Source organism: Diabrotica undecimpunctata, chromosome 9, assembly GCF_040954645.1.
Source record: "Diabrotica undecimpunctata isolate CICGRU chromosome 9, icDiaUnde3, whole genome shotgun sequence".
In the NCBI taxonomy this organism is placed as follows: Eukaryota; Metazoa; Arthropoda; class Insecta; order Coleoptera; family Chrysomelidae; genus Diabrotica; species Diabrotica undecimpunctata.
The window spans coordinates 53,074,891-53,097,148 of record NC_092811.1 but is presented as its reverse complement, the minus strand read 5'-3'; the positions used below and the strand labels follow the sequence as shown (position 1 = coordinate 53,097,148).

Here is a 22,258-nt window from a genome sequence, read left to right as displayed (position 1 = left end):
CCAATCACTGAGTATGTTCAGATGATGTTGCAGGTTTTGTGAGGCTTGTATGGGATCTTCATTTACAGCTAGTATTGCTACGTCATCAGCAAAGGAAGCGATTGTAGTATTATTAGTCTCTGGTATATCGGCTGCGTAGAGTGAGAAAAGCAGCGGCCCTAGAACACTACCCTGCGGGACTCCAGGATAGGGCCGAGGTTGGATTGTCGGTCTTTGAATTTTACAGAGAAGTATCTATTTAATATGTAGGATTTAAGTAGGAGGAAATAGTTACTGTATAGTGCTATTTTTACTTTGTAAAGCAGACCTCTGTGCCAGACTTTGTCAAACAATTGTGAAATGTCTAGAAATACAGCGTTACAGTATTTCTTTTATTCAAGACTTTTTGATATTCCATTTATCATTCGATGAACTTGTTGGGTAGTCGAGTGATTTTCCCGAAAACTGGTGTTTTGGAAGTAATGTTAGGAATTCATGATCTGCGTATATCCTTTGTAGCAGCAATCTTTCAAAAACTTTGCTTACGGTTGAGAGTAGACTGATGGGTCGATAAGATGTCACTTCATTGGGCTCTTTTCCTGGCTTGAGGATCATAATGACTTCAGCAAATTTCCATATTATTGGAAAGTATGATAAGCTTAGCATGCGGTTAAATATAACTGTTAGCAACGTAATGGTCTTGCGAGGAAGTTTTAGTACTTGTGCCGAGATTAAATCATAACCTGGGGAATTTCGTGAGTTGAGTTTGTTTATTTCTTGCCTGACTTCTATAGGAGTAAAACTTTTAATTGGGAGGGACATTTGACATGCTGCGCTAATTAGTTCTTCGATTTCTTTCAGGGTCTGCTGGCTCTGTTTGAAATACGTTTGTAAGATGTTCAGCAAAGACGTCCGCTTTTTCTTTGTTGGAACAGGCCCATTCGCCATTTGGTTTACGGATGGGAGGAACAGTTGTGTATGGTTTATTAAGATTCTTAGTCGCCTTCCATAACGTCTGGTCATTTGCTGTAAGATTTGTAATGTAATGTTCGAAGGTTTCGTTGTTTGCGGCTTTGATGGCTACTCCAAGTTGCCTACGTAGTCTATTGAATATATGTAGTTCTATGTTGTTTCTAGATCTTTGCCAAGTTCTCCTTGCACGACGTTTTTCAGCAATGAGTTGGCGAATGTGCAGAGGAACATTTGTGGTATGTGTTGGTTTGCGTTCAGTTCGTGGTGTAGATTGCCATGCCGCTTTTTGCACAAGTGTGGTGAAGTATTGAGCTGCTGTATCCATGTCGTGTGTAGATTTGATCCGCAGATTAAGATTGGTGTTTTCTTCTAGGTAGGATTGAAAATCGGCCCAGTTGGTGTTTTTTGACGTGAGTCGAGGAGGTGGTGGGCTGTTTATAACTGTGATACTCAGGCTCATAATAACGAAGTAGAAGTCCAGTAGATCTGGAAGTTTTCTGGTGTCACTCGGCCAGTACGTAGGGATTCCGTTGGTGTGGCAATCATAGTTGTTGTCTGCCATTGCTTTTAGAAGATTACGACCTTTTGTTGTTGTGAGTCTTGAGCCCCAGTGTATGTGTTTCGTATTCCAGTCTCCCCCGGCTACGAATTTGCTGCCAAGTAATTGGAAGTAGGCTTTGTATTCATCTGTGGAGACTGCGTGACGAGGTGGGCTATACATTGCAGATATGTTAAAGTGCCATGGCGTTGCATTTACTTGAACGATTGCTGCTTGTATTTTTTCTGTTGCATATTTCGGAAATACATGATGTGATATGCAGCTGCGGATGATTACCGCCGAGCCACCATGAGCTGTACCATCGGGATGAGGTGTGCTGTATGTGGTATAGAGCGGAATATTGAACGTAGTTAGGTCGGTAAAGTGAGTTTCTGAAATAAGCAGAACGTCAATTTTATTTAAGTTTAAGGAAGTAATTACTTCTTGCTTATGGTTTAGCAGGCCATTAGCGTTCCATGTGGCAACTCTAAGTATGTTTAAGAATTTCTTTGGTTAATGACTTGTGTTAGCAAGTTTAATATCATACTATTTTGACTCATGAGTTGCGAGAACATGTTTTTGAACTCGTTTAGGAATGTTAACACCTTCACGACGGTTCGGGACCCCGAGGTCCTGTACATGTAATGATCTAAAATTTTTGTAGAAATCTTTCTTGACTTTCCCAATATTCAAAATGCGTATTTTCACTATTAGTCAACCGATGTCGATAGTTCAAAGAGCGCCTTGTGTAGAATTTCGCGGCAAATCTCATTGTAACCGAAAGGAAGTTCGTGACCCGGGCGACCCTAGCCGTAATATAATAATAATTTTGATCGTAACACGGTACGTACCGCGGAGGTCTTCCGATCTTAAGTTTTGTGTCAAAATTGCAGTATTGTATTAATCTTTGAAGGTAAGCTATTATTAGCTATAGATTTATTTATAGTTTTTACACAAAACTACACTAATATTACAACAAAAACACATTAAAATTACTATAAAGTTTTGGTTTATTTTGCAATCTAAACCATTTTAGACACAGATATTTTTCCATTCTTTCATAATTGAATACTACATGATTCTATTTGTAAAACACAAGGTAGAATCTATATAAAATATAGATGTATGTATGTGAAGATGATTTGCATTATAAAATAAACTTTTAATTGTTTATTTCATTGCACTGTGCCTTTTATACAAATATGATATTTGTTCCAGTATTTCAAAAATGGACAGAAAAGCGACCAAAATATTAAAACTAGCTGTTGAAACTGAAAAAGAAAACCAATATTCTCAATCAAAAGTCATTGTACAGAAACTAGTAGATTATGACGAGTCACCTGCATGTTTTTTCGGAAGAATCTGGTAATAATACATTACAAGAGCAAAATGGAAATTATTTTGGAATGGTTGCAAGAGTTACTCATGAAGAAACAGTAAATCAAGACAATTATATTAGGGAAGATGTATTGGAAGAAGAAATTGAATATGACCCCTCTGAGAATACTACTATGTGTGAAAGAACTAATATCGAAGTATCAAGTGACAATGATGATGAGCTATTTTCTAGTGACGATTCTATAATAGATAGAAACTATAAACCGTATAAATAGATCAGATAGATATATCAGATATAGATATATCAGATATCATAATTCTTGTTGATTTATTTTTATACTTTTAGTACGTTCTTTGACACCTTCAATTCAAAGTACTAAAAAAATGCATTGGGATATTCTAATAGAACTAGATTCTAATAGAATAGAAATGGATATCTAAGAGAACATTCCACTGAATATGCGCTACGTGATATGGACACACCGAATGTTGCAGGTTCAAGTAAATGTATTGTGTATTATGTTTCCACCTCTAACTTTTTTATTTTATGAATATAATTAGATTGCTAGTTTTTCAGTATAAATGTTTGCAGATTTTATTCTACTCTATTACTAATATTATCTGGCTTCTAAAACAGTTAAATGAATTTTACAACTCATATCAACCACTGATTGTACATGTTTATAATAGATCACCGAGCGTACTTAATACATGTAGAAAATATATTGATTCTATGAAATTTTGTATCCACATAAGAGATATATGGCCCCAAACCTCAACATTTCACTTATGTATAAACTGTATAGTGAGGAATGCAAAGAGCTTAATGTACCTGATAGTTACTTGGTTAAGAAATCTACATATGCAAATATTTTCTCCAAAAAGTTTAAATAACAAATTACTAATTAACAAATGTAGCACATGCGACTCTAGACAGTCTACAGAAGAACATAAAGAAAATATAAATTTGGGATTTCAGCTGATATCAAAATGTATGTTACTGTTGCCAAATCTGACACGTCACCAGCCCGAAACTGACTACTACGCATTCAGATCTGCGCATTCTGACCTTCCGGCCTTCTGATTGGTCCCTGAAGTTATCCTATTTTCTAATTGGTGAGTTATGAGTCACGCCCTCTTTTCACACTCACCAAGGTGACGAATTTAGGGATTTTTGGAGCTTCAGTAAAAAAAGGGATTTTTCTCGATATATTTTTGAAATCTAGGGATTTACTAAAATGTGACATAATTTTTATATTTATTGCTGGTGCCACCTAGTACGCAGTGATTAAACATGTAGCAACTACGAATTCAAATTAAACAAAACAGTTTTTTACATTTTTTTTTTAGTAAAACTGTGAGAACTTTACACCTTTACAGGTGATTTCTATATTTAGATTTCATGTGTAGTAAACGAACATGTAGCAACTGTAAATTTAAACATACAGTTTTCTTCATTTTTGGGCGGTAAAATTTAAGAAATACAACACTACACTATGAAATCGAAGCTTGGAGAGCGGTGAATCACAAAAATTTAAATTTGGTAGGTACTTTTAAGAAAATCGGTCACTCACCTCTTTCCAGATATAAATACAATCTCGGTGGGAATTACTTATTGCTCCTTACCATACTGAATGCGCGGTTTTCGTTTGATCTACAGTTTATTATTTATTTATTAGTTGTTACTTAATTATTTGTGCTTTTGACCCTTTTGAAGTAAGTATAATTAATTATATTAAACATTTTTTTGATATATTCTATCTTTCCATCTTAATTTTTGAACATAGGAATGTTCTTATAATAACACTACTGATCTTATAATTATTGCTCTTGCCCTTTTTTAGAACTTTTATACTATAAGATGGAAAAAATAAGCAATGGTTCACAAAATGTGTCCTTTAAAAGATACATTATCTATTATTTAACAGAAATGGAAGAAAAAGCCTCTACGTCCAGAAAAAACAAAGACCAATCTTCTTCTGAAGAGGATCAACATTTGGGCTATGAAAGAAAAAAGAAAAAGACTTACAGCCAAAAATACAAGACAAAATGGGAACAGAAAGAAGCTTTCAAGGGATGGTTGACGAACAGCAAGAAAGGGCCCACATTCGCCTACTGCAAAATCTGCAATAAGGACCTGGTGTGTGGGAAGTCTGAATTGCTGAAACACTCTCAAGTCAAGGTACATCAAACTAGAGCAAAATCTTTAAAGCTAACAACACCACTAACTTCAATGCAAGGTTTTCAGTAATTAGGTTCGCTGCTTTTGCCGCTGAGCATAATATAGCGCTCAATGTAATGGATCATCTGTCAGAATGCATAGGAGTTAGTTTTTCTGATTCAGAAATCGCCAAAAATTCTGGCAGCAAACGTACAAAAACAAGCGCGATAATAAATAACGTTCTAGTTAATTACAGTTTTGAAGATACATTATAATTGCTAACGACACATAAATTTTCACTTATAGTAGATGAGTCTACCGATAAAGGTGTGATTAAAAATTTAGCTCTAGTAATCCGCTTATATAGCAATACAGTAGAAGATATATGTCTTAATTTAATGCCTGTACCGGATGACACAGCACAAGGCTTATACACTGTGTGTCAGCCAAATGGAATAAATTAGCTAATAAATAAATAAGGGAGTATTAAAAAAAAACGGTAGAACACGTCGATTAGTATTTATAGTTGCGCATTTTTTTTCCATAAAAAACTTTTTATGGGGTGTATCAGATAACGGTGGCAAATACCAACTTGCTTATTTTAAATAGAACACCCTGTATATTAATTAATTTTTAGATTCCTCATATTTTTTGAATACAATGTCCTATACATATCTTTGAATGTTTCGGAAATATTAAGTAAAATGCAAAAATTCTGATTAAGAAAAGAAAATTATCTATTTGTCGAAAGTCGCTGCTACTGTCTTAATAATTCTTGCCCATTTAGGTACTTTGGTTTATAATGCCAATGTTTTATTGTTCCATGACAGAAGTAGTTGTCAGTGCTATAGTCGTTTGAATTTCATTAACCCCAAACCAGAAAAATGGTTCAATTAACAGAAATGCACAAAATTACAATTATACAGATGATTGGTTATGGAGATAAGATACGGACGCAAATGGAAGTAGCTCGTTTATTTAACGAAGCATTTCCTGATTTCCAGCACATATCTCAAGGGACAATCGGTAATATAGAGAAGCAATTCCACGAGCCATATGGACCATATTAGCCCAGCTCGTAGAGAATGTAAAAAAAAGAAGCTACCAATACAATAAGTGAGAATACCAAATTGGCTGTTATGCTTGAGTTTGAGGAACACCCACAGACATCTATTAGAAAAGCAGCCCCAGTACTCGATATTAGCTATTCATCGGTTATTCGAATATTACAAGAAAAAAAATGCATCTCTACGAAAAAGTTTTTATGGAAAAAAATGCGCAACTATAAATACTAATCGACATGTTCGACCGTTTTTTCAAACCCTCCCTCATTTATTTATTAACTTATTTATTCCATTTGGCTGACACACAGTGTATATATTAATAACATCTTTTTTTGGAAAGTATAATATCGATTGGAAAAAGAACTTAATTGGTCTGGCGACTGATGGTGCCAGCGTTATGATGGGTGTGCATAATTCTTTGACTACAAAACTAAAACATCATAATCCCCGTTTGTTTTTAATGAAATGTACATGTCAGTCATTTAGCTATTGTGCCAATTATACCTGTAATCCGCCTCAAGAAATAGAGACTCTTGCTAGGGATATTTATACATATTTTCAGCGTAGTTACAAACGGCAAGTTCAATTCACACAGTTTTAACACTTTGTTGAAGTAAAACCACATAAACTGTTGTAATCATCCCAAACACGATGGTTATCTTTATATTTAGTAGTTCACAGAATATTAGAACAATTTAATACACTAATTTTATATTTTAGTAAAACTGTATTATGAATTTTTAGATTTTATATTACCATATTTTATCAATTTTAATTTAGGAATGCAATCAGAATCAATTAAAATACATATGTTATATACAAGCGTTGAAGGTGTGTTACGATCTATACTAGACTGTTTCCTTAAGCAAGATTATTTATTAAAAACTCCCTTGGAAGATATCGAATATAAAAATCCGCACAATTTCGTTGCCATTGAAGACATGTATTTGGGTGCTAAAATTTGCACCCAATAAAAATAAATACTGTTTGAATTTTTTTATTGAAGGTTGTTGTCAAATTGAACCTCGGTTTGACCCTAGAAACAAATCCATTCAAATGTTGCAAAAACTAACAATAATATCACCATCAGAAGTCCTTTCAACAAAACATAACACGATTGTTCACTTGGCAACAAATTTTCCAAATTTAGTTCCTCCCGATCAACTTTATAAACTTGACCAAAAGTGGCGTTTGTTAAGAAACAGCGATTTAGTTGATTTTGGAAACTTAGATATAAATACATTCTAGCAAAAAATAGCAAACTTGAAATTAGGTGATGATTCACCAATGTTTTCCACTTTATGCAATTTTGTTTTCAATCTTTTTTATTTACCACATTCAAGTTCAACAGTTGAGCGAGTGTTTTCACAGGTAAACATGAATAAAACAAAAATTAGAAATCGATTATCAACTACAAGCTTACAGGGAATTATGCACATCAAAGAGTTATTGAAGACCAAAACCTGTTTTAATTTAAAGATTGATAAACTAACTAAAAAAATGAATAAATCCATATATGAAAAAAGCAGCAGTGAGTAGTCACTAGATACAATAATTATTAATTTGTTGTCAACTAGGTATTTGATCATTATTATTTGTTTTATATTACCATATTTATGCAAATATGTTGTAGGTTGTAATTATGTTGTTACGGTTCTGTAACGATAAAATTTTTAAATAAAATATAATATTAATAAAAAGAAAATAAAGCACGCCGCTGTTCAAATGTTAATAAAGGAATTATTTCTGTGGTCATATCAAGGGGTCTTTTTCTAAAGTGTAAGAATAGTTATCTATTGCATATGATACGAATTAAAGCGAGATGGACATGTCTCGCCCAAATATCAGAACTAGTTTTGCAGCCTATACAAAAATATGGATGGGTTCGTCCAAGGTTACTTAATAGCAAGAAATGAAAAACAAAAAGACATTCGAGAGAAGACTGGCGAAGTGAAATCTTGTCATGTTGATGAAATGGATTATGCCGCAATTCCGGCAGTTAAAAATTACTTCTAATAATCGTTAATATTAGTGCTAGTGTAACGAACTTAGTATGCACGTTCTGTGTAAAAAGTTAAAGTGCTGAAGGTGAAATGGTAGATGGTTTTACAACAACTTTGGAAAAGCAAGGTAAATTTTACCCAATATAAAATGCAGCATAGGGCATAGCTGAAATCTAGGCCAACGAATAATTCGACACCTAATAAGAGTCCGAAGAACATCAATAAGTAGACTATTGTGCTTTCTTTTTCTTTAAAAAACCTAGGTTTCGGTAACGCGCTAAGGCCTTTAAGAAAATAAAAAATATACAATATGACTGAACAAATTTCTCACCAATCCGCAGTTTTTTAGTAGTTTTATTCAATCATTTTTGCAATAAATCGTTTATACAGATTAGATTTTACTAAGTTCTAATATTGCATTTAAAAATAGTATTCAGTAAATAAGTTAGTATTAACATTAAAATTCAACTATAATTAACCTAACTAAAACCTTTAGGGTTTAAGGATAGGATAGAATTGTCCAGTCCTATCGTATAAATAGGTTGGTACCAATCCTTAGGGTATATAAATGTTTATTTCTTTATGTAGGTATTTAATGCTTGAAATAAATACATTATGTCATTTTACCTAATCTACACAAGAATTTGTTATATTATTTTATATTAAACCGACTTTCATAATTTATTGCATTTTATTTCTAGACATAGTTTGTTGTTGGATTTACAGGTTGTTATATTAGAATATAAAAATTTATATTCAATAATACAGGGTTTCTCAGGGTACCTAGTGATTCGTTAACATTATCAGTTGGTCGTAATTACTGAAACTCTGGGTGGTCCACTAAATCGAAGGGTCTTCAAGCGAAGAAGTAAAAATCGCAAGGAACTGTGGGACAGTGAAGTCTTTTTCTGGGTTTAGAATTTTACTAATCACCGGGGTTGGCTTGGTATCACTGTTCTCCCACATTTTTATGGTTCTTCGACCGCGGATCCTCAATTTTAGGGCACAAAGAACCACGGATCTGTTGTTCCTTTAATCTGGGCACATTAATGTTAATATAAAAATTAATAAAACGAAAAGCAAAGAAAGTAAAAAGTATACGACCGAATAAACCAACAGCAGACAGTCTAGAAAAATGGTAAAGGAGCTAATATGGCAACAGAAATAATTTTCCAAATAGAAAAACAGTAAAAAAAAATATTAGTACTAAAAAGAGTACAACAAATTTATTTATGTTTCTATTAGTTAATAAAAACTATAGAATTCTCTTGTCTAAAAGAAACATTAGGTTATGTAAGGTACTTAATAATTTCTAAAGCAGATTTGATCTGCATCAAACCCTTTGTTTGCTTACAACAGACCAAGGGATGTCAAGTCCTTAAAAAACCAAAATTAAAAGTTTTTCAGTATTTAAATAATACATATTATACATGAGTTTATAAAACGTTCTATATACCTAAAACGTTGAAATCAATTTTCAAAAATAAATAAAGTTTTAAAAAGATAAATTCAAAATAAAGTTCTTTTGTAGGAAAGATAAAGTTTTTGCAATAATTCTTTAGAAATAAACGTTAGAAAGAAAGAATATTCAAAATTTAAAAAATTATTTGAAACAAATATAAAACATTTTATTTAAAAAATAAAAACCATTTGGTAATATCCTATTTAAATTAATATATTAAAATAAAATGTCTAACCACAAAGCCACCCGTGCAGCTTATAAAGGAAAAATTAGTCAAATCCTAAATCAAGTAAAAAATTCTATCGTAGAGGTTGATCTAGATATTTACGAAGAGATTTTAGGAAAATTGAGGACGTATTATGAAAAATATAATGAAGCATATTTCATGTTGCTAGAAGATGAAAGGTTCACAGATGATAAAGACAATGAAATGGTGGACCAAATTTATTATGAAGCTATAAAATTAATAAAAGGGACAATGCGGAGGTTGAACAGCCAACCAAGTGAAGCTGAACCGACGCTGCAGCCAATGGCGATGGAAGCGAAAGTGAATGTCACTCTTCCTAAAATAAACATACCTGTGTTTTCACATGGAAATGAAGAATATGGTCCATTTAAAGAATTATTCAAGTCACTCATCATGGAGAACGAATCAATACCGGAAGTACAAAAGCTGCTATATTTAAAAACGTCTGTAAAAGGCGAGGCTTTTAAACTACTAGAAAACATACCCGTAAGTGGTGAAAACCTAAGGCTAGCATGGGAGGTGTTAGATTCACGATATGCAAATAAAGCGCAATTAATAAAAAATATAATTAAAACCCTTTTAAATAATAAACCTATACAGCATTCAAACAATTTAACGAATGACCTACGGGAAATGTATACCAACACTTATAATAGTTGGAACAAACTAAAAAATTTAAATTTAACACCTCAACAAATATTGGATATTCTTATGATCAATATGGTTGAGCAACGATTGGATTATGGTACAAAAAGGGCACTCGAATTTGGGTCGCATGCCGAAGAAATACAGACTTTTGAAGAGTTTTTAGACAGTGTAAAAGTACACTGTGAACATTTAGAAAATTTGAACCATTTCAAAAAGACAGGACCGTCTTTAGAAATAAAGAGGAGAGCTAGTTTCCATATTTCCAACGATAGCAAAGCCGAGGAATGTACTTATTGTAAATTAAATAACCATAAAATTACCAATTGCTATAAATTTAATAATCTTCTTAACGATCAAAAATATCAATATGTTAAAGAGCATAAGCTTTGTATTAAATGTCTAAAAGGACATACAGATAGTTGTAGAAGCGATATAAAATGTAAATATTGCGCAAAAGACCATCATAGTCAAATGCATTTCAGAACTAAAACGGAGAGTTCTTCAAATATAAACGTGAAAAAAGATTCAAACAATAATTTTACTAATAATAAAAATAAAAATAGTGCCAATAATGGCTATAAAAATAAAACAAACAGTAAAACGGATGTCAATGACAATGAGGCAAGTACGTCCGCAAATACAACTGTTAGTTCTAATAATGCTTCTAGTAATCAATCAACAGTTGTATTGCTTGGTACTATCCAAGCGTACGTATATAATGTAAAGGGTCAGAAAAAGGTCGCCAGAATCCTGCTCGATCAAGGCAGCCAGACTTCTTTCTGCACAGAGCAATTTGCTGAACAATTGAATTTGAAACCTATAGATGCTAAGCTGCAGATAAGGGGCATCGCGGAAAAGGCTTCGGTGTCAAATAAAATGTTAAAATTACGTTTGACAACTTTGAATAATAAAAATAAATTTAATATTAAATGTCATATTTTGCCAAAAATCACTGGCGATTTGCCACAGTTACGTATAAATAAAGATAAGTTGCGATTGCCGGAAAACTGTAGCCTGGCAGATATAGAATTTAATATACCGGGGAGGGTCGATATCTTGCTCGGAGCCGATTATGCTTATGATATATTGCTAGAAGGCATTGTAAGACTTGGTAAAAATTTACCGATATTACAAAATTCCAAATTCGGACATATCTTGTGTGGTTCGGTTCCTCGATATGCACTGACGGATGCGAATTCTTTTGTAGCTTGTGTAAATAATGTTCACTCTACATTTTCACTCCATTCGAATACGGAATCTTCATTAGAAAAATATGTAAAGAAGTTCTGGGAATTGGAGAGCATCCCTGAAGTGATGATGGACCGGACGCAGGATGAAGTACTGGAGGAGCACTTTCAGAAAAATACAATAATACTACAGGATGGTGCCTATCAAGTTACTCTACCAGAAAATGATCAAATAAAAGATTTAGGAAGTTCAAGATGCCAGGCAGAAAAGAGGTTTCGTGCATTGGAAAATAAATTTAGAACTGCTCCAGAAGCGTTCCTGGAATATAAACAAGTTATACAGGAGTATATAGACAGCGGACATGTTGAAAAGGTAGAGACTCGTGAAAATTCGCAGGAGTATAAAAATGTACATAATGTACAAAAATACTATATGCCACATTTTGCGGTAATAAAAACAGAAAGCTCCTCTACGAAAGTGCGCGTCGTTTTTGACTGTTCAGCAAAAACGAATACTGGTTTGTCCTTGAATGATGTCCTATACAAAGGAATGCAAGTACAACCCAATTTGTATGAAATACTATTAAGGTTTCGTACATTTAGTTATATTTTAATGGCGGATATAGAGAAAATGTTTAGACAAGTCCGTGTCGACCCTAATCAACTGTATTTATTAAATTTTTTGTGGAGAGAAAACCCCACAGATAATTTTGAACACTATCAAATGAATAGGCTTCCTTTCGGTCTGACCTGTTCACCCTGGTTGTCCACTAGGGTTTTAAATCAAATCGCGGAGATTAACAAAGATAAACATAAAGGAGCCTCGATTAGCCTGCTTAACCAGACTTGGGTTGACGATATACTTACAGGGTGTCAACATAAAGAGGATTTAAAAAATATATATACCGGTCTTAACGAAATATTAAATAAAGCCGGTTTTAACCTTCATAAATGGGGATCGAATGATCAAGAGTTCATAAATGAAATTTGTACAACTCCGATAACAGAATATCACTTACATACGGAGGAAAATATAGAACAAGTGAATAAAGTTTTAGGTACCAAATGGTGCGCTCCACGTGATGAATTTATGTACACATTTTCTCTGAAAAATTCAGAGAAAAACCTCACCAAGAGAGGCATTTTAGCTACTGTAGCTAAATGGTACGATATATTTGGGTTATTAGCTCCGGTGATAGTACAGGGGAAATTAATAATACAAAAATTATGGAGCCTTAAATTAGGTTGGGATGAAAGTTTGAAAGATCCTGAAATATTGCATGAATGGGAGCAATTATTAAAAGAATTGCCTCTTATAGAAAATTTAAAAATTCCTAGGTGTCTTTTTGAAATAAATAAAGTAATAAAATCCATAGAAATACATTCATTTAGTGACGCAAGCGCCACTTGTTTCTGTTGTTGTATTTATGTGCGGGCAGTGTATCAAGATGATACTGTAACTAGCCGGTTGCTAACCGCTAAAACTAGGGTTGCTCCGTTGAAGGTCACCACGATACCACGATTAGAGTTATCTGCTCTGTTACTGAGTGCAGAACTCTCCCAAAAGGTATATGAAACCTTGTCTTCCGTTTTGGAAGTAAAACAGATACACTTATGGTGCGATTCAGAGATAGCAATATATTGGGTAAAGTCTCCAGAAACAAATTGGAATGTTTTTGTGGCAAACAGGGTAAAAAAATTCCAAAACATATCAAAAAATATCATATTGCATCACATACCCACTAAATTGAACGTCGCGGATATTCCTACGCGTAAAATTAAAATTGCTCAATTAATTGATAATAAATTATGGTGGAACGGACCTGAATTCTTGTTAAATAAAAATATTGATTATACACAATTTAAATTGAATGTTGATTATAACACTGACACAGAGCTTAAGAAGCAAAAGGTAGCCTTAGTGGTGAGACATGTCGAAACAAAAGATATATTTTCCGAATTATTTAATAAAACGTCAACGTTTTCTAAACTCTTGTATACTATAGCCTTTGTAAATAGGTTTGTGAATAATTTAAAAAATTCACGCAATAAATTGCAAACCCAGACGGGTAAAATTACTGTCGAGGAATTAGACCGAGCAGAGATTTTAATTGTAAAAAATATTCAAAAACAAAATTTAAATTTAGAATTTCAGGAGTTAACAAAAAATAATTTTGTAAAAAATAAATCTATACAGAAATTGTGTCCTTTTGTGGACCCACACTTAAAACTTATAAGAGTGGGAGGCCGTTTAGGTAATACTCATTTAAATTACGATCAAAAACACCCTATTTTGTTACCCAGTAATTATGAAATTGTTTATCTATTGTTAAAAAGAGAACACATTCGTTTGCACCACGCAGGTGCTCAAACAGTGTTAGGAAATTTCCGTACTAGGTACTGGCCTATGAACGGTTTAAAATGATAAAAAAGATTGTTAGATCTTGTCACGTATGCTTTAGGTATAAGCAGAGAAATGACGAGCAGTTGATGGCAGAATTACCTGCCAATAGGGTAACGCCCAACCGAGCCTTTACAAATGTAATGGTAGACCTATGGGGGTTATTTTCAGATTAAAACTTCTACATTGCGAAAGTCCTCATTAGTTAAATGTTACATGGCAGTTTTTGTATGCACGGTTACAAAAGCCGTTCATTTGGAATTAGTTTCCGATTTGTCTACAGAGGCATATATAATGGCACTAAAACGTTTTGTAAGTAGAAGGGGGTTGCCGAAATCTATTTTGTCAGATAACGGTACGTGTTTTTGGGATGTCGAAACAAATATAAAGAATTAAAAACTTTTTTCCAGAAGTCGGAGGTAAAGGCGGAAATAAAGAATTATTGTTTAAATAATTTCATAGAATTTAAATTTTTAACACCTCAAGCACCCCATCAGGGTGGCTTACATGAAGCTGGCGTAAAAAGGGCCAAATATCACATTTATAGGATGTTACGTGATACTAAATTAACTTTCGAACAATTCTATACGGTGCTAACCCAAATAGAGGCCGTAATGAACTCTCGCCCTCTGACACCCATCTCCAACGATGCAAATGACTTAAGTAGTCTCACCCCGGGACATTTTCTAATAGGAGAAAGTCTAGTGAATTTACCTGAAAGGGATATTTTAAATGTTAATGAAAACAGACTGTCTGTATACGAAAAGTTAACTCGAATTCAACAAACCTTTTGAAACGCTGGAGTTTAGACTATTTATCTGAACTCCAGGCCCGTAATAAGTGGTATTTAGAGCGGGACAATTTGAAATTAAATGACCTAGTCTTACTAAAAGACGATAATTTGCCACCAATGAAATGGAAATTGGCAAGAGTAATAAAAATACATCCGGGTTCGGACGGTAAGGTGCGAAATGTGGAAGTAAGGACATCTACTGGTATATATACCAGACCCATTACTAAATTATGTATTTTACCTTTAGAAAAGGAGATGCTGGCTTTCGAGAAGGAAAGTCTGGTAAATATGACTAAAATAGTAGACTTAAAGGGAAAATGTACATCAACTTCGAAAAGGTTACGGCCTGAGGTTCCGAGGGGAACAAAAATTTCTTCCGAAATTGGGTCTTGGGAATTTCCCAAGCCGGGGGAAAAATGTTTACGGTTCTGTAACGATAAAATTTTTAAATAAAATATAATATTAATAAAAAGAAAATAAAGCACGCCGCTGTTCAAATGTTAATAAAGGAATTATTTCTGTGGTCATATCAAGGGGTCTTTTTCTAAAGTGTAAGAATAGTTATCTATTGCATATGATACGAATTAAAGCGAGATGGACATGTCTCGCCCAAATATCAGAACTAGTTTTGCAGCCTATACAAAAATATGGATGGGTTCGTCCAAGGTTACTTAATAGCAAGAAATGAAAAACAAAAGACATTCGAGAGAAGACTGGCGAAGTGAAATCTTGTCATGTTGATGAAATGGATTATGCCGCAATTCCGGCAGTTAAAAATTACTTCTAATAATCGTTAATATTAGTGCTAGTGTAACGAACTTAGTATGCACGTTCTGTGTAAAAAGTTAAAGTGCTGAAGGTGAAATGGTAGATGGTTTTACAACAACTTTGGAAAAGCAAGGTAAATTTTACCCAATATAAAATGCAGCATAGGGCATAGCTGAAATCTAGGCCAACGAATAATTCGACACCTAATAAGAGTCCGAAGAACATCAATAAGTAGACTATTGTGCTTTCTTTTTCTTTAAAAACCTAGGTTTCGGTAACGCGCTAAGGCCTTTAAGAAATAAAAAATATACAATATGACTGAACAAATTTCTCACCAATCCGCAGTTTTTTAGTAGTTTTATTCAATCATTTTTGCAATAAATCGTTTATACAGATTAGATTTTACTAAGTTCTAATATTGCATTTAAAAATAGTATTCAGTAAATAAGTTAGTATTAACATTAAAATTCAACTATAATTAACCTAACTAAAACCTTTAGGGTTTAAGGATAGGATAGAATTGTCCAGTCCTATCGTATAAATAGGTTGGTACCAATCCTTAGGGTATATAAATGTTTATTTCTTTATGTAGGTATTTAATGCTTGAAATAAATACATTATGTCATTTTACCTAATCTACACAAGAATTTGTTATATTATTTTATATTAAACCGACTTTCATAATTTATTGCATTTTATTTCTAGACATAGTTTGTTGTTGGATTTACAGGTTGTTATATTAGAATATAAAGATTTATATTCAATAATACAGGGTTTCTCAGGGTACCTAGTGATTCGTTAACATTATCAGTTGGTCGTAATTACTGAAACTCTGGGTGGTCCACTAAATCGAAGGGTCTTCAAGCGAAGAAGTAAAAATCGCAAGGAACTGTGGGACAGTGAAGTCTTTTTCTGGGTTTAGAATTTTACTAATCACCGGGGTTGGCTTGGTATCACTGTTCTCCCACATATGTTATATTATATTACATTCCGTTCTCAATTGTATTATTTAGAATTATGTTTTTAAGAATATTAGTTGCTTTGTTTATGTAAATAATGACTCAGAATTCAGAATTACCTTTTAAATTTTTAGGTTAGGTTAGTATTTAGTAGTGATTTTGTATTGTTTTCTGTTTTTATTAAATATATTTTTGTTCCATTATGTATCATTATTGTCATTATTTATTTTCCCTGATATTTTATAAATATTGCCAAGAAAACATTCAACATTGTTTTCAATTTCTTCTTTTTTAATTCTATTCATTGATAGAATTCTATCCAAGGTCAAATTGTTTCTTGGGAACTGAGTTAAGGATTTCTAGGGGAATTTGAAGCTTCCGTCTAGGGAGATTCTGAAATTTCATATGGCAACCCTGGTCAGAGTCTAGTAGTGTAGTAGTCAGTCAGTTCAGCGCCAGCCGCTGGACAGTACAGACGTGCGAGAGCCAAGCGAGGACACTGCCGAGGAGCTGCAGCGACAGAGTCAAAGCTAGACTTTTCAGTCTGACCGTGATTGTAAGCACGGTGAAAGCGGAGACTTGGCGCTCACAGTGGCCGAGGCCAGACAAGAGGCAAAAGCCTACGCCGAAACGAGGTTAAACCGGGGAGATTTGTTTTTTTTTTAATCAAGTCTTCACACAGGCCAAAACTGACTGACGGGGCTCCACAACCTTCTGTGGATCCGCCTCAGCGACATTACATTACAGTAGACCTCCAACAAACCATGCCTTTACCGAAACTCACTACATCAAAGTAGAGATAGAGGATAGAATATTTTTTTAAGAATTGATTCTCGGTACTCGAATACATGTAGGAATAGAGTACTTGACCGAGTACCGAGTACTGGATTAGTACAGGACTATATCTAAGACTAGACGTGACGCATACTCGTTTTGTTCCAGTTGGCTTGGTTTAAGGTTCTCCAGTTGGGTTAGAAATTAGGATCGTTTTTCACGACTTATAATCTAGGTCAGCGTGGCCTTTTTAATTTTGATGGGTCCACCCAAGTGTTTTTATGTATTTTTGGATATTGATTACGAATTTCGAGGGTGGATTTTGATCCGAGTGCTTAAACAATTATTGTTATAAACATTTTAATTGTTTATAAGGTTCTAAAAAATGTTTTTCAAAAAAAAATTGTGTTTGTTGCAAATTAGTTTTAAAAGTCTTATTTTAAAGTTTATAAACAAATTAATTTGAATTTTTTAAAAAATTACAACGCCAAACGGGTATAACTTTAATACAAATAAAGCTTTAAAATGAGTATTTGTAAAGCTCATTTGCATGCGTAGAAGCCGAGTTACCATTGAAAACCTTTAAAAAATACTTATTTTGCAACCATTTTGCACTAATTTTACAAATCTCGAGTTCTAATTATTGGATTAAAGTTTAGTAAACGCAATTTCCTTTGTTTTTTCAAGGAACCAAATGTTTGAAACATTTTTTATCTATTTTAGTTTACTATCTAGAGCCTTATAGACAATTAAATGGTTTATAACAAATTGTTTGACCACTCATATCGAAATCCCCTCGAAATTCGTAATCCACGGCCAAAAATAGATAAAAAAAAACTTGGATGGACCCATCAGAATTGAAAAAGGCCACGGTGACCTAGTTTGGCTCCTAGACTATTAAGCTCTGTCATCATTGATGAGTGGCTTATTAGTATCATCGGGGAATCCCAGAGAGTAGGTATATAGAGTTCTGATTATCATATATTTCTTTTTATTGATAGTTTTTGTTATTCCGCTTTGTAAGAGATATTTCGGTCATGCGTTTATTGATAGTTCAATAGTGAGTTATTCAGTTTTTTGTAGTTAAATATACTGTTAAACTTAAATATGAAGCCAGGTGGAATTAAATCCGCAGTATGGGACTTTTTTAGTAAAAGTAACGATAACAAATCAGTTACATGTTCCTCGTGTTAAAAGTAATTTTAGTACCATGGGAATACAACTAATTAATAAGAAGAAACATCTTCAGAGAATGAATACTCTGCAGTGGAGTGAAAATAATGCAGCACCGTTTTCGTCTGTAAGATATGATAAAGAGACTCAAGTACCTAAAGCAATAGTCGGTACAGATGAAATTTCACTTGCCTCTTCGCAAGAACCATGTTCTTCAAAGAGAAAAGCAGACAATAAAAATCCAGTACCCGAAAGAAAGAAGTCAAAACAATTAAAATTATTCGGTGTCCGAAATATGTACAATGACTGAAGCAAAAAAACGGGAAATAGATAATAAATTATTAAAAATGATCACTAATGAGTATCAGCCTCTATCCATAGTGAAAAATATAGGATTCAAGGAATATACCAAAGAACTAAATAGTGAGTATGTATTACCTAGTAGAAAAATTATGGCAGAAAATATTCTTCCAAAACAATATTCAGGAATCTGTTTCGAAACTGAAGCAAATGTTACTTACAGTAAAATATGTGTCAATAACGACAGACATATGAACCTCTGATAGTTGTAAAGCATATAATATCCGTTACAATTCATTTTATTTACAATGAGATTACATGTTCTGTTAATATTGCAACCAGAAAAATAGTAGGGTCTTATACAGGAGAAAATATAGGACACGTTTTAAAAGAAATGTTTGAGGAATGGCAATTATTAGAAAAAAATTTGACTGTTGTTTCTGATAACGGCGCTAATATTAAAAAAGCAATCAATGAGTTTGTAAAAAGATATCATCATTCATGCGTAGCACATACTCTAAATTTAACAGTCACTTGAGTCACTTTAAACATAGCGTTGTGGCAACAGAAAAATTTAAAAATACACAAATTCAAATGAATGTTCCTATTTTAAAAGTAAAGCAAGATGTGGTAACAAGATGGAATTCTTGTCTAATTATGATTGAAAGACTGCTAAAAATTAAAGATTCACTGGCAGTGTGTATAGCAAATCTCCCAAGTGCACCAGAAGGTTTGGATGCTTTTGAATGGTTAATTCTTGAAGACTGTGCAAATATACTAAAAGCACCTAAAAAATTAAATAAAGTTCTTTGTGGAGAGCAGTATCCCACACTGTCATTAATAATTCCACTAGTAAGGGGACTTCAATATTTCTTGCAAAATATTGTTAGTGAAATCCAAGCAATGGATTTCAGAAGAAGTTTCCCATTTAATAAATTCAGAACAAATTGCAGAAGCAGGTAATTTGTTTATCTTTTGCTACGAGTTCAACAGAATTAGAAACTACAGCACACTCTCCGCAACATAAGAGCGATTCCTGTAATACAGGACTTATTGAAAACGGAAATAGAGAATATGGGGCTATGATGTATCGTCTATGTGAAATAATTACACTCTGTAAACTGCAATTTTAAAACATTTATGTAAAAATATTCAAATCGGTATGATGTAAGATCTACGTATAACGGGTTGCCTACCATGATATCTAATGTATCTTATGTAAATATAATTTTTAAGCTGTCTAAAATGACAGGCCGTTTTCGCTCGTAGCTAGGTTATGTTATGTTAATAATTGTGAAACCACGTTGTTTTTGTATTATCTTTCTGTTTTGTTTTGAGTTTTAGTGTAGTTAGTTGTTTAGTGTTAAATTTTTTAGTTTTACTAGTTATTTAGTGTTAAATTTTTTAGCGCATTTTTTATAATAATTACTTAGAATACAATAAATATGACTTCAATAATTAAGAAGAGAACTACAAGAAAACAATTGGAGTTCATGTTAGACTTTTTAAAAGATAATAAAATAGTGCTTACTGGTAAAACAAAGCCAGCCGAAGCAAAAAAAGTTTCTCAATTGTGGCAGGAAATTGCTAGGTTAATAGCATAGATGATGACCCTAATAAAACAGGGGAACAATGGAGACATGTAAGAAAACTTTAATGTTTATAAAAAAAGTCTGTGTAAGAAAAAGTAGAAAAGTTTCTGCTTAAATTAGTGCCACTGGGGGAAGGCCAAATACCCAAAAGCCCTTAACCAAAATTGAGGAGCAACTTTTACAACTCATCTCTAAAATTCATCTTGGCGATCCGCAGATTAGGGATACTTTTAATTTGGAAAGTATAAATTTCACTTATAGTTAATGTATTATGTTTATTATAGTGTAAAATATTTTTCAGAAGGAAATGAAAATCAAACTGGGTCATCATTTTCATTTGCTACAACAAGTGGCAAGAGATTGTTTTGTTAGAAAGCTGAGTTACTTAATTATTTTTTTTAGATACATTTGATTGCACAATAGGGCCATCTACATCAACAGGTACCCCAATCGGTAAGAAATTGTTTTATTAAAAAGCTGAGTTAGTTAATTATTTTTTTTTAGATACATTTGATTGCACAATAGGGCCATCTTCATCAACAATTACCCCAATCGGTAAGAAATTGTTTTATCAAAAAGCTGAGTTACTTAATTATTTTTTTTAGATACATTTGATTGCACAATAGGGCCATCTTCATCAACGGGTATCCCAATCGGTAACAAATTGTTTTATCAAAAAGCTGAGTTACTTAATTATTTTTTTTAGATACATTTGATTGCACAATAGGGCCATCTACATCAACAGGTACCCCAATCGGTAAGAAATTGTTTTATTAAAAAGCTGAGTTAGTTAATTATTTTTTTTAGATACATTTGATTGCACAATAGGGCCATCTTCATCAACAGGTACCCCAATCGATAAGAAATTGTTTTATTAAAAAGCTGAGTTACTTATTTTTTTTAGATACATTTGATTGCACAATAGGGTCATCTTCATCAACAGGTACCCCAATCGGTAAGAAATTGTTTTATTAAAAAGCTGAGTTACTTAATTATTTTTTTTTTAGATACATTTGATTGCATAATAGGGCCATCTTCATCAACAGGTAGCCCAATCGATAAGAAATTGTTTTATTAAAAAACTGAGTTACTTAATTATTTTTTTTAGATACATTTGATTGCACAATAGGGCCATCTTCATCAACAGGTACCCCAATCGGTAAGAAATTGTTTTATTAAAAAGCTGAGTTAGTTAATTATTTTTTTTTAGATACATTTGATTGCACAATAGGGCCATCTTCATCAACGGGTATCCCAATCGGTAACAAATTGTTTTATCAAAAAGCTGAGTTACTTAATTATTTTTTTTAGATACATTTGATTCCACAATAGGGCCATCTTCATCAACAGGTACCCCAACCGGTAAGAAATTGTTTTATTAGAAAGCTGAGTTACTTTATGTTTTTTTAGATACATGCAATTTCCTACTTCAGTCTATTGGAGTTCTATTGGATAATAACAACCAAAGTATGTACTGTCAAAAGTTATTTGTAGAAGGATAAAAAACTAACTGTTTATTTTGATTACAGATTTATATCCAGATGAACTGTGCCACCTGGTTAACATCGAGGTGGAAGAAATTACAGAAGCAGGTACAAACAAATATTTTATTCTTATGCACTACTTTAAAATTTCTTGGACTTTGTCTAAAGATATTTGACATTGTTAACATAAAATTCTTATCTCACAGGAACAAGTCGCCAAACTCCTCCTAAGATAAAACTCCATTAAAAAAAGAGGTTTGCCTCCTCAAACATAAAAGGCATGTGAAGTTTGGGGCAGGAGCCAATCAGAAATGGTAGAACAAATAAAGGCAATCAGCAGAAGTTGCGAAAGGCAATAAAATCAAAAAGAGCAAAATGAAATTGGAATATTTTAAAATTGTTCAATCTTTTGATA

General features: G+C 33.0%; 1 protein-coding gene across 1 annotated transcript; it reads left to right on the top strand.

Annotated features, from left to right (window-relative positions):
* The first annotated feature begins 9,743 nt into the window (after nt 1–9,743).
* LOC140450743 (uncharacterized) lies at nt 9,744–22,090 on the top strand. The gene is made up of 5 exons (XM_072544414.1): nt 9,744–12,192; nt 21,671–21,721; nt 21,770–21,826; nt 21,889–21,951; nt 22,050–22,090. Exons 1-5 carry the CDS (start codon nt 9,744–9,746, stop codon nt 22,088–22,090), a joined length of 2,661 nt encoding a protein of 886 aa, XP_072400515.1.
* The last annotated feature ends 168 nt before the right edge of the window (nt 22,091–22,258 follow it).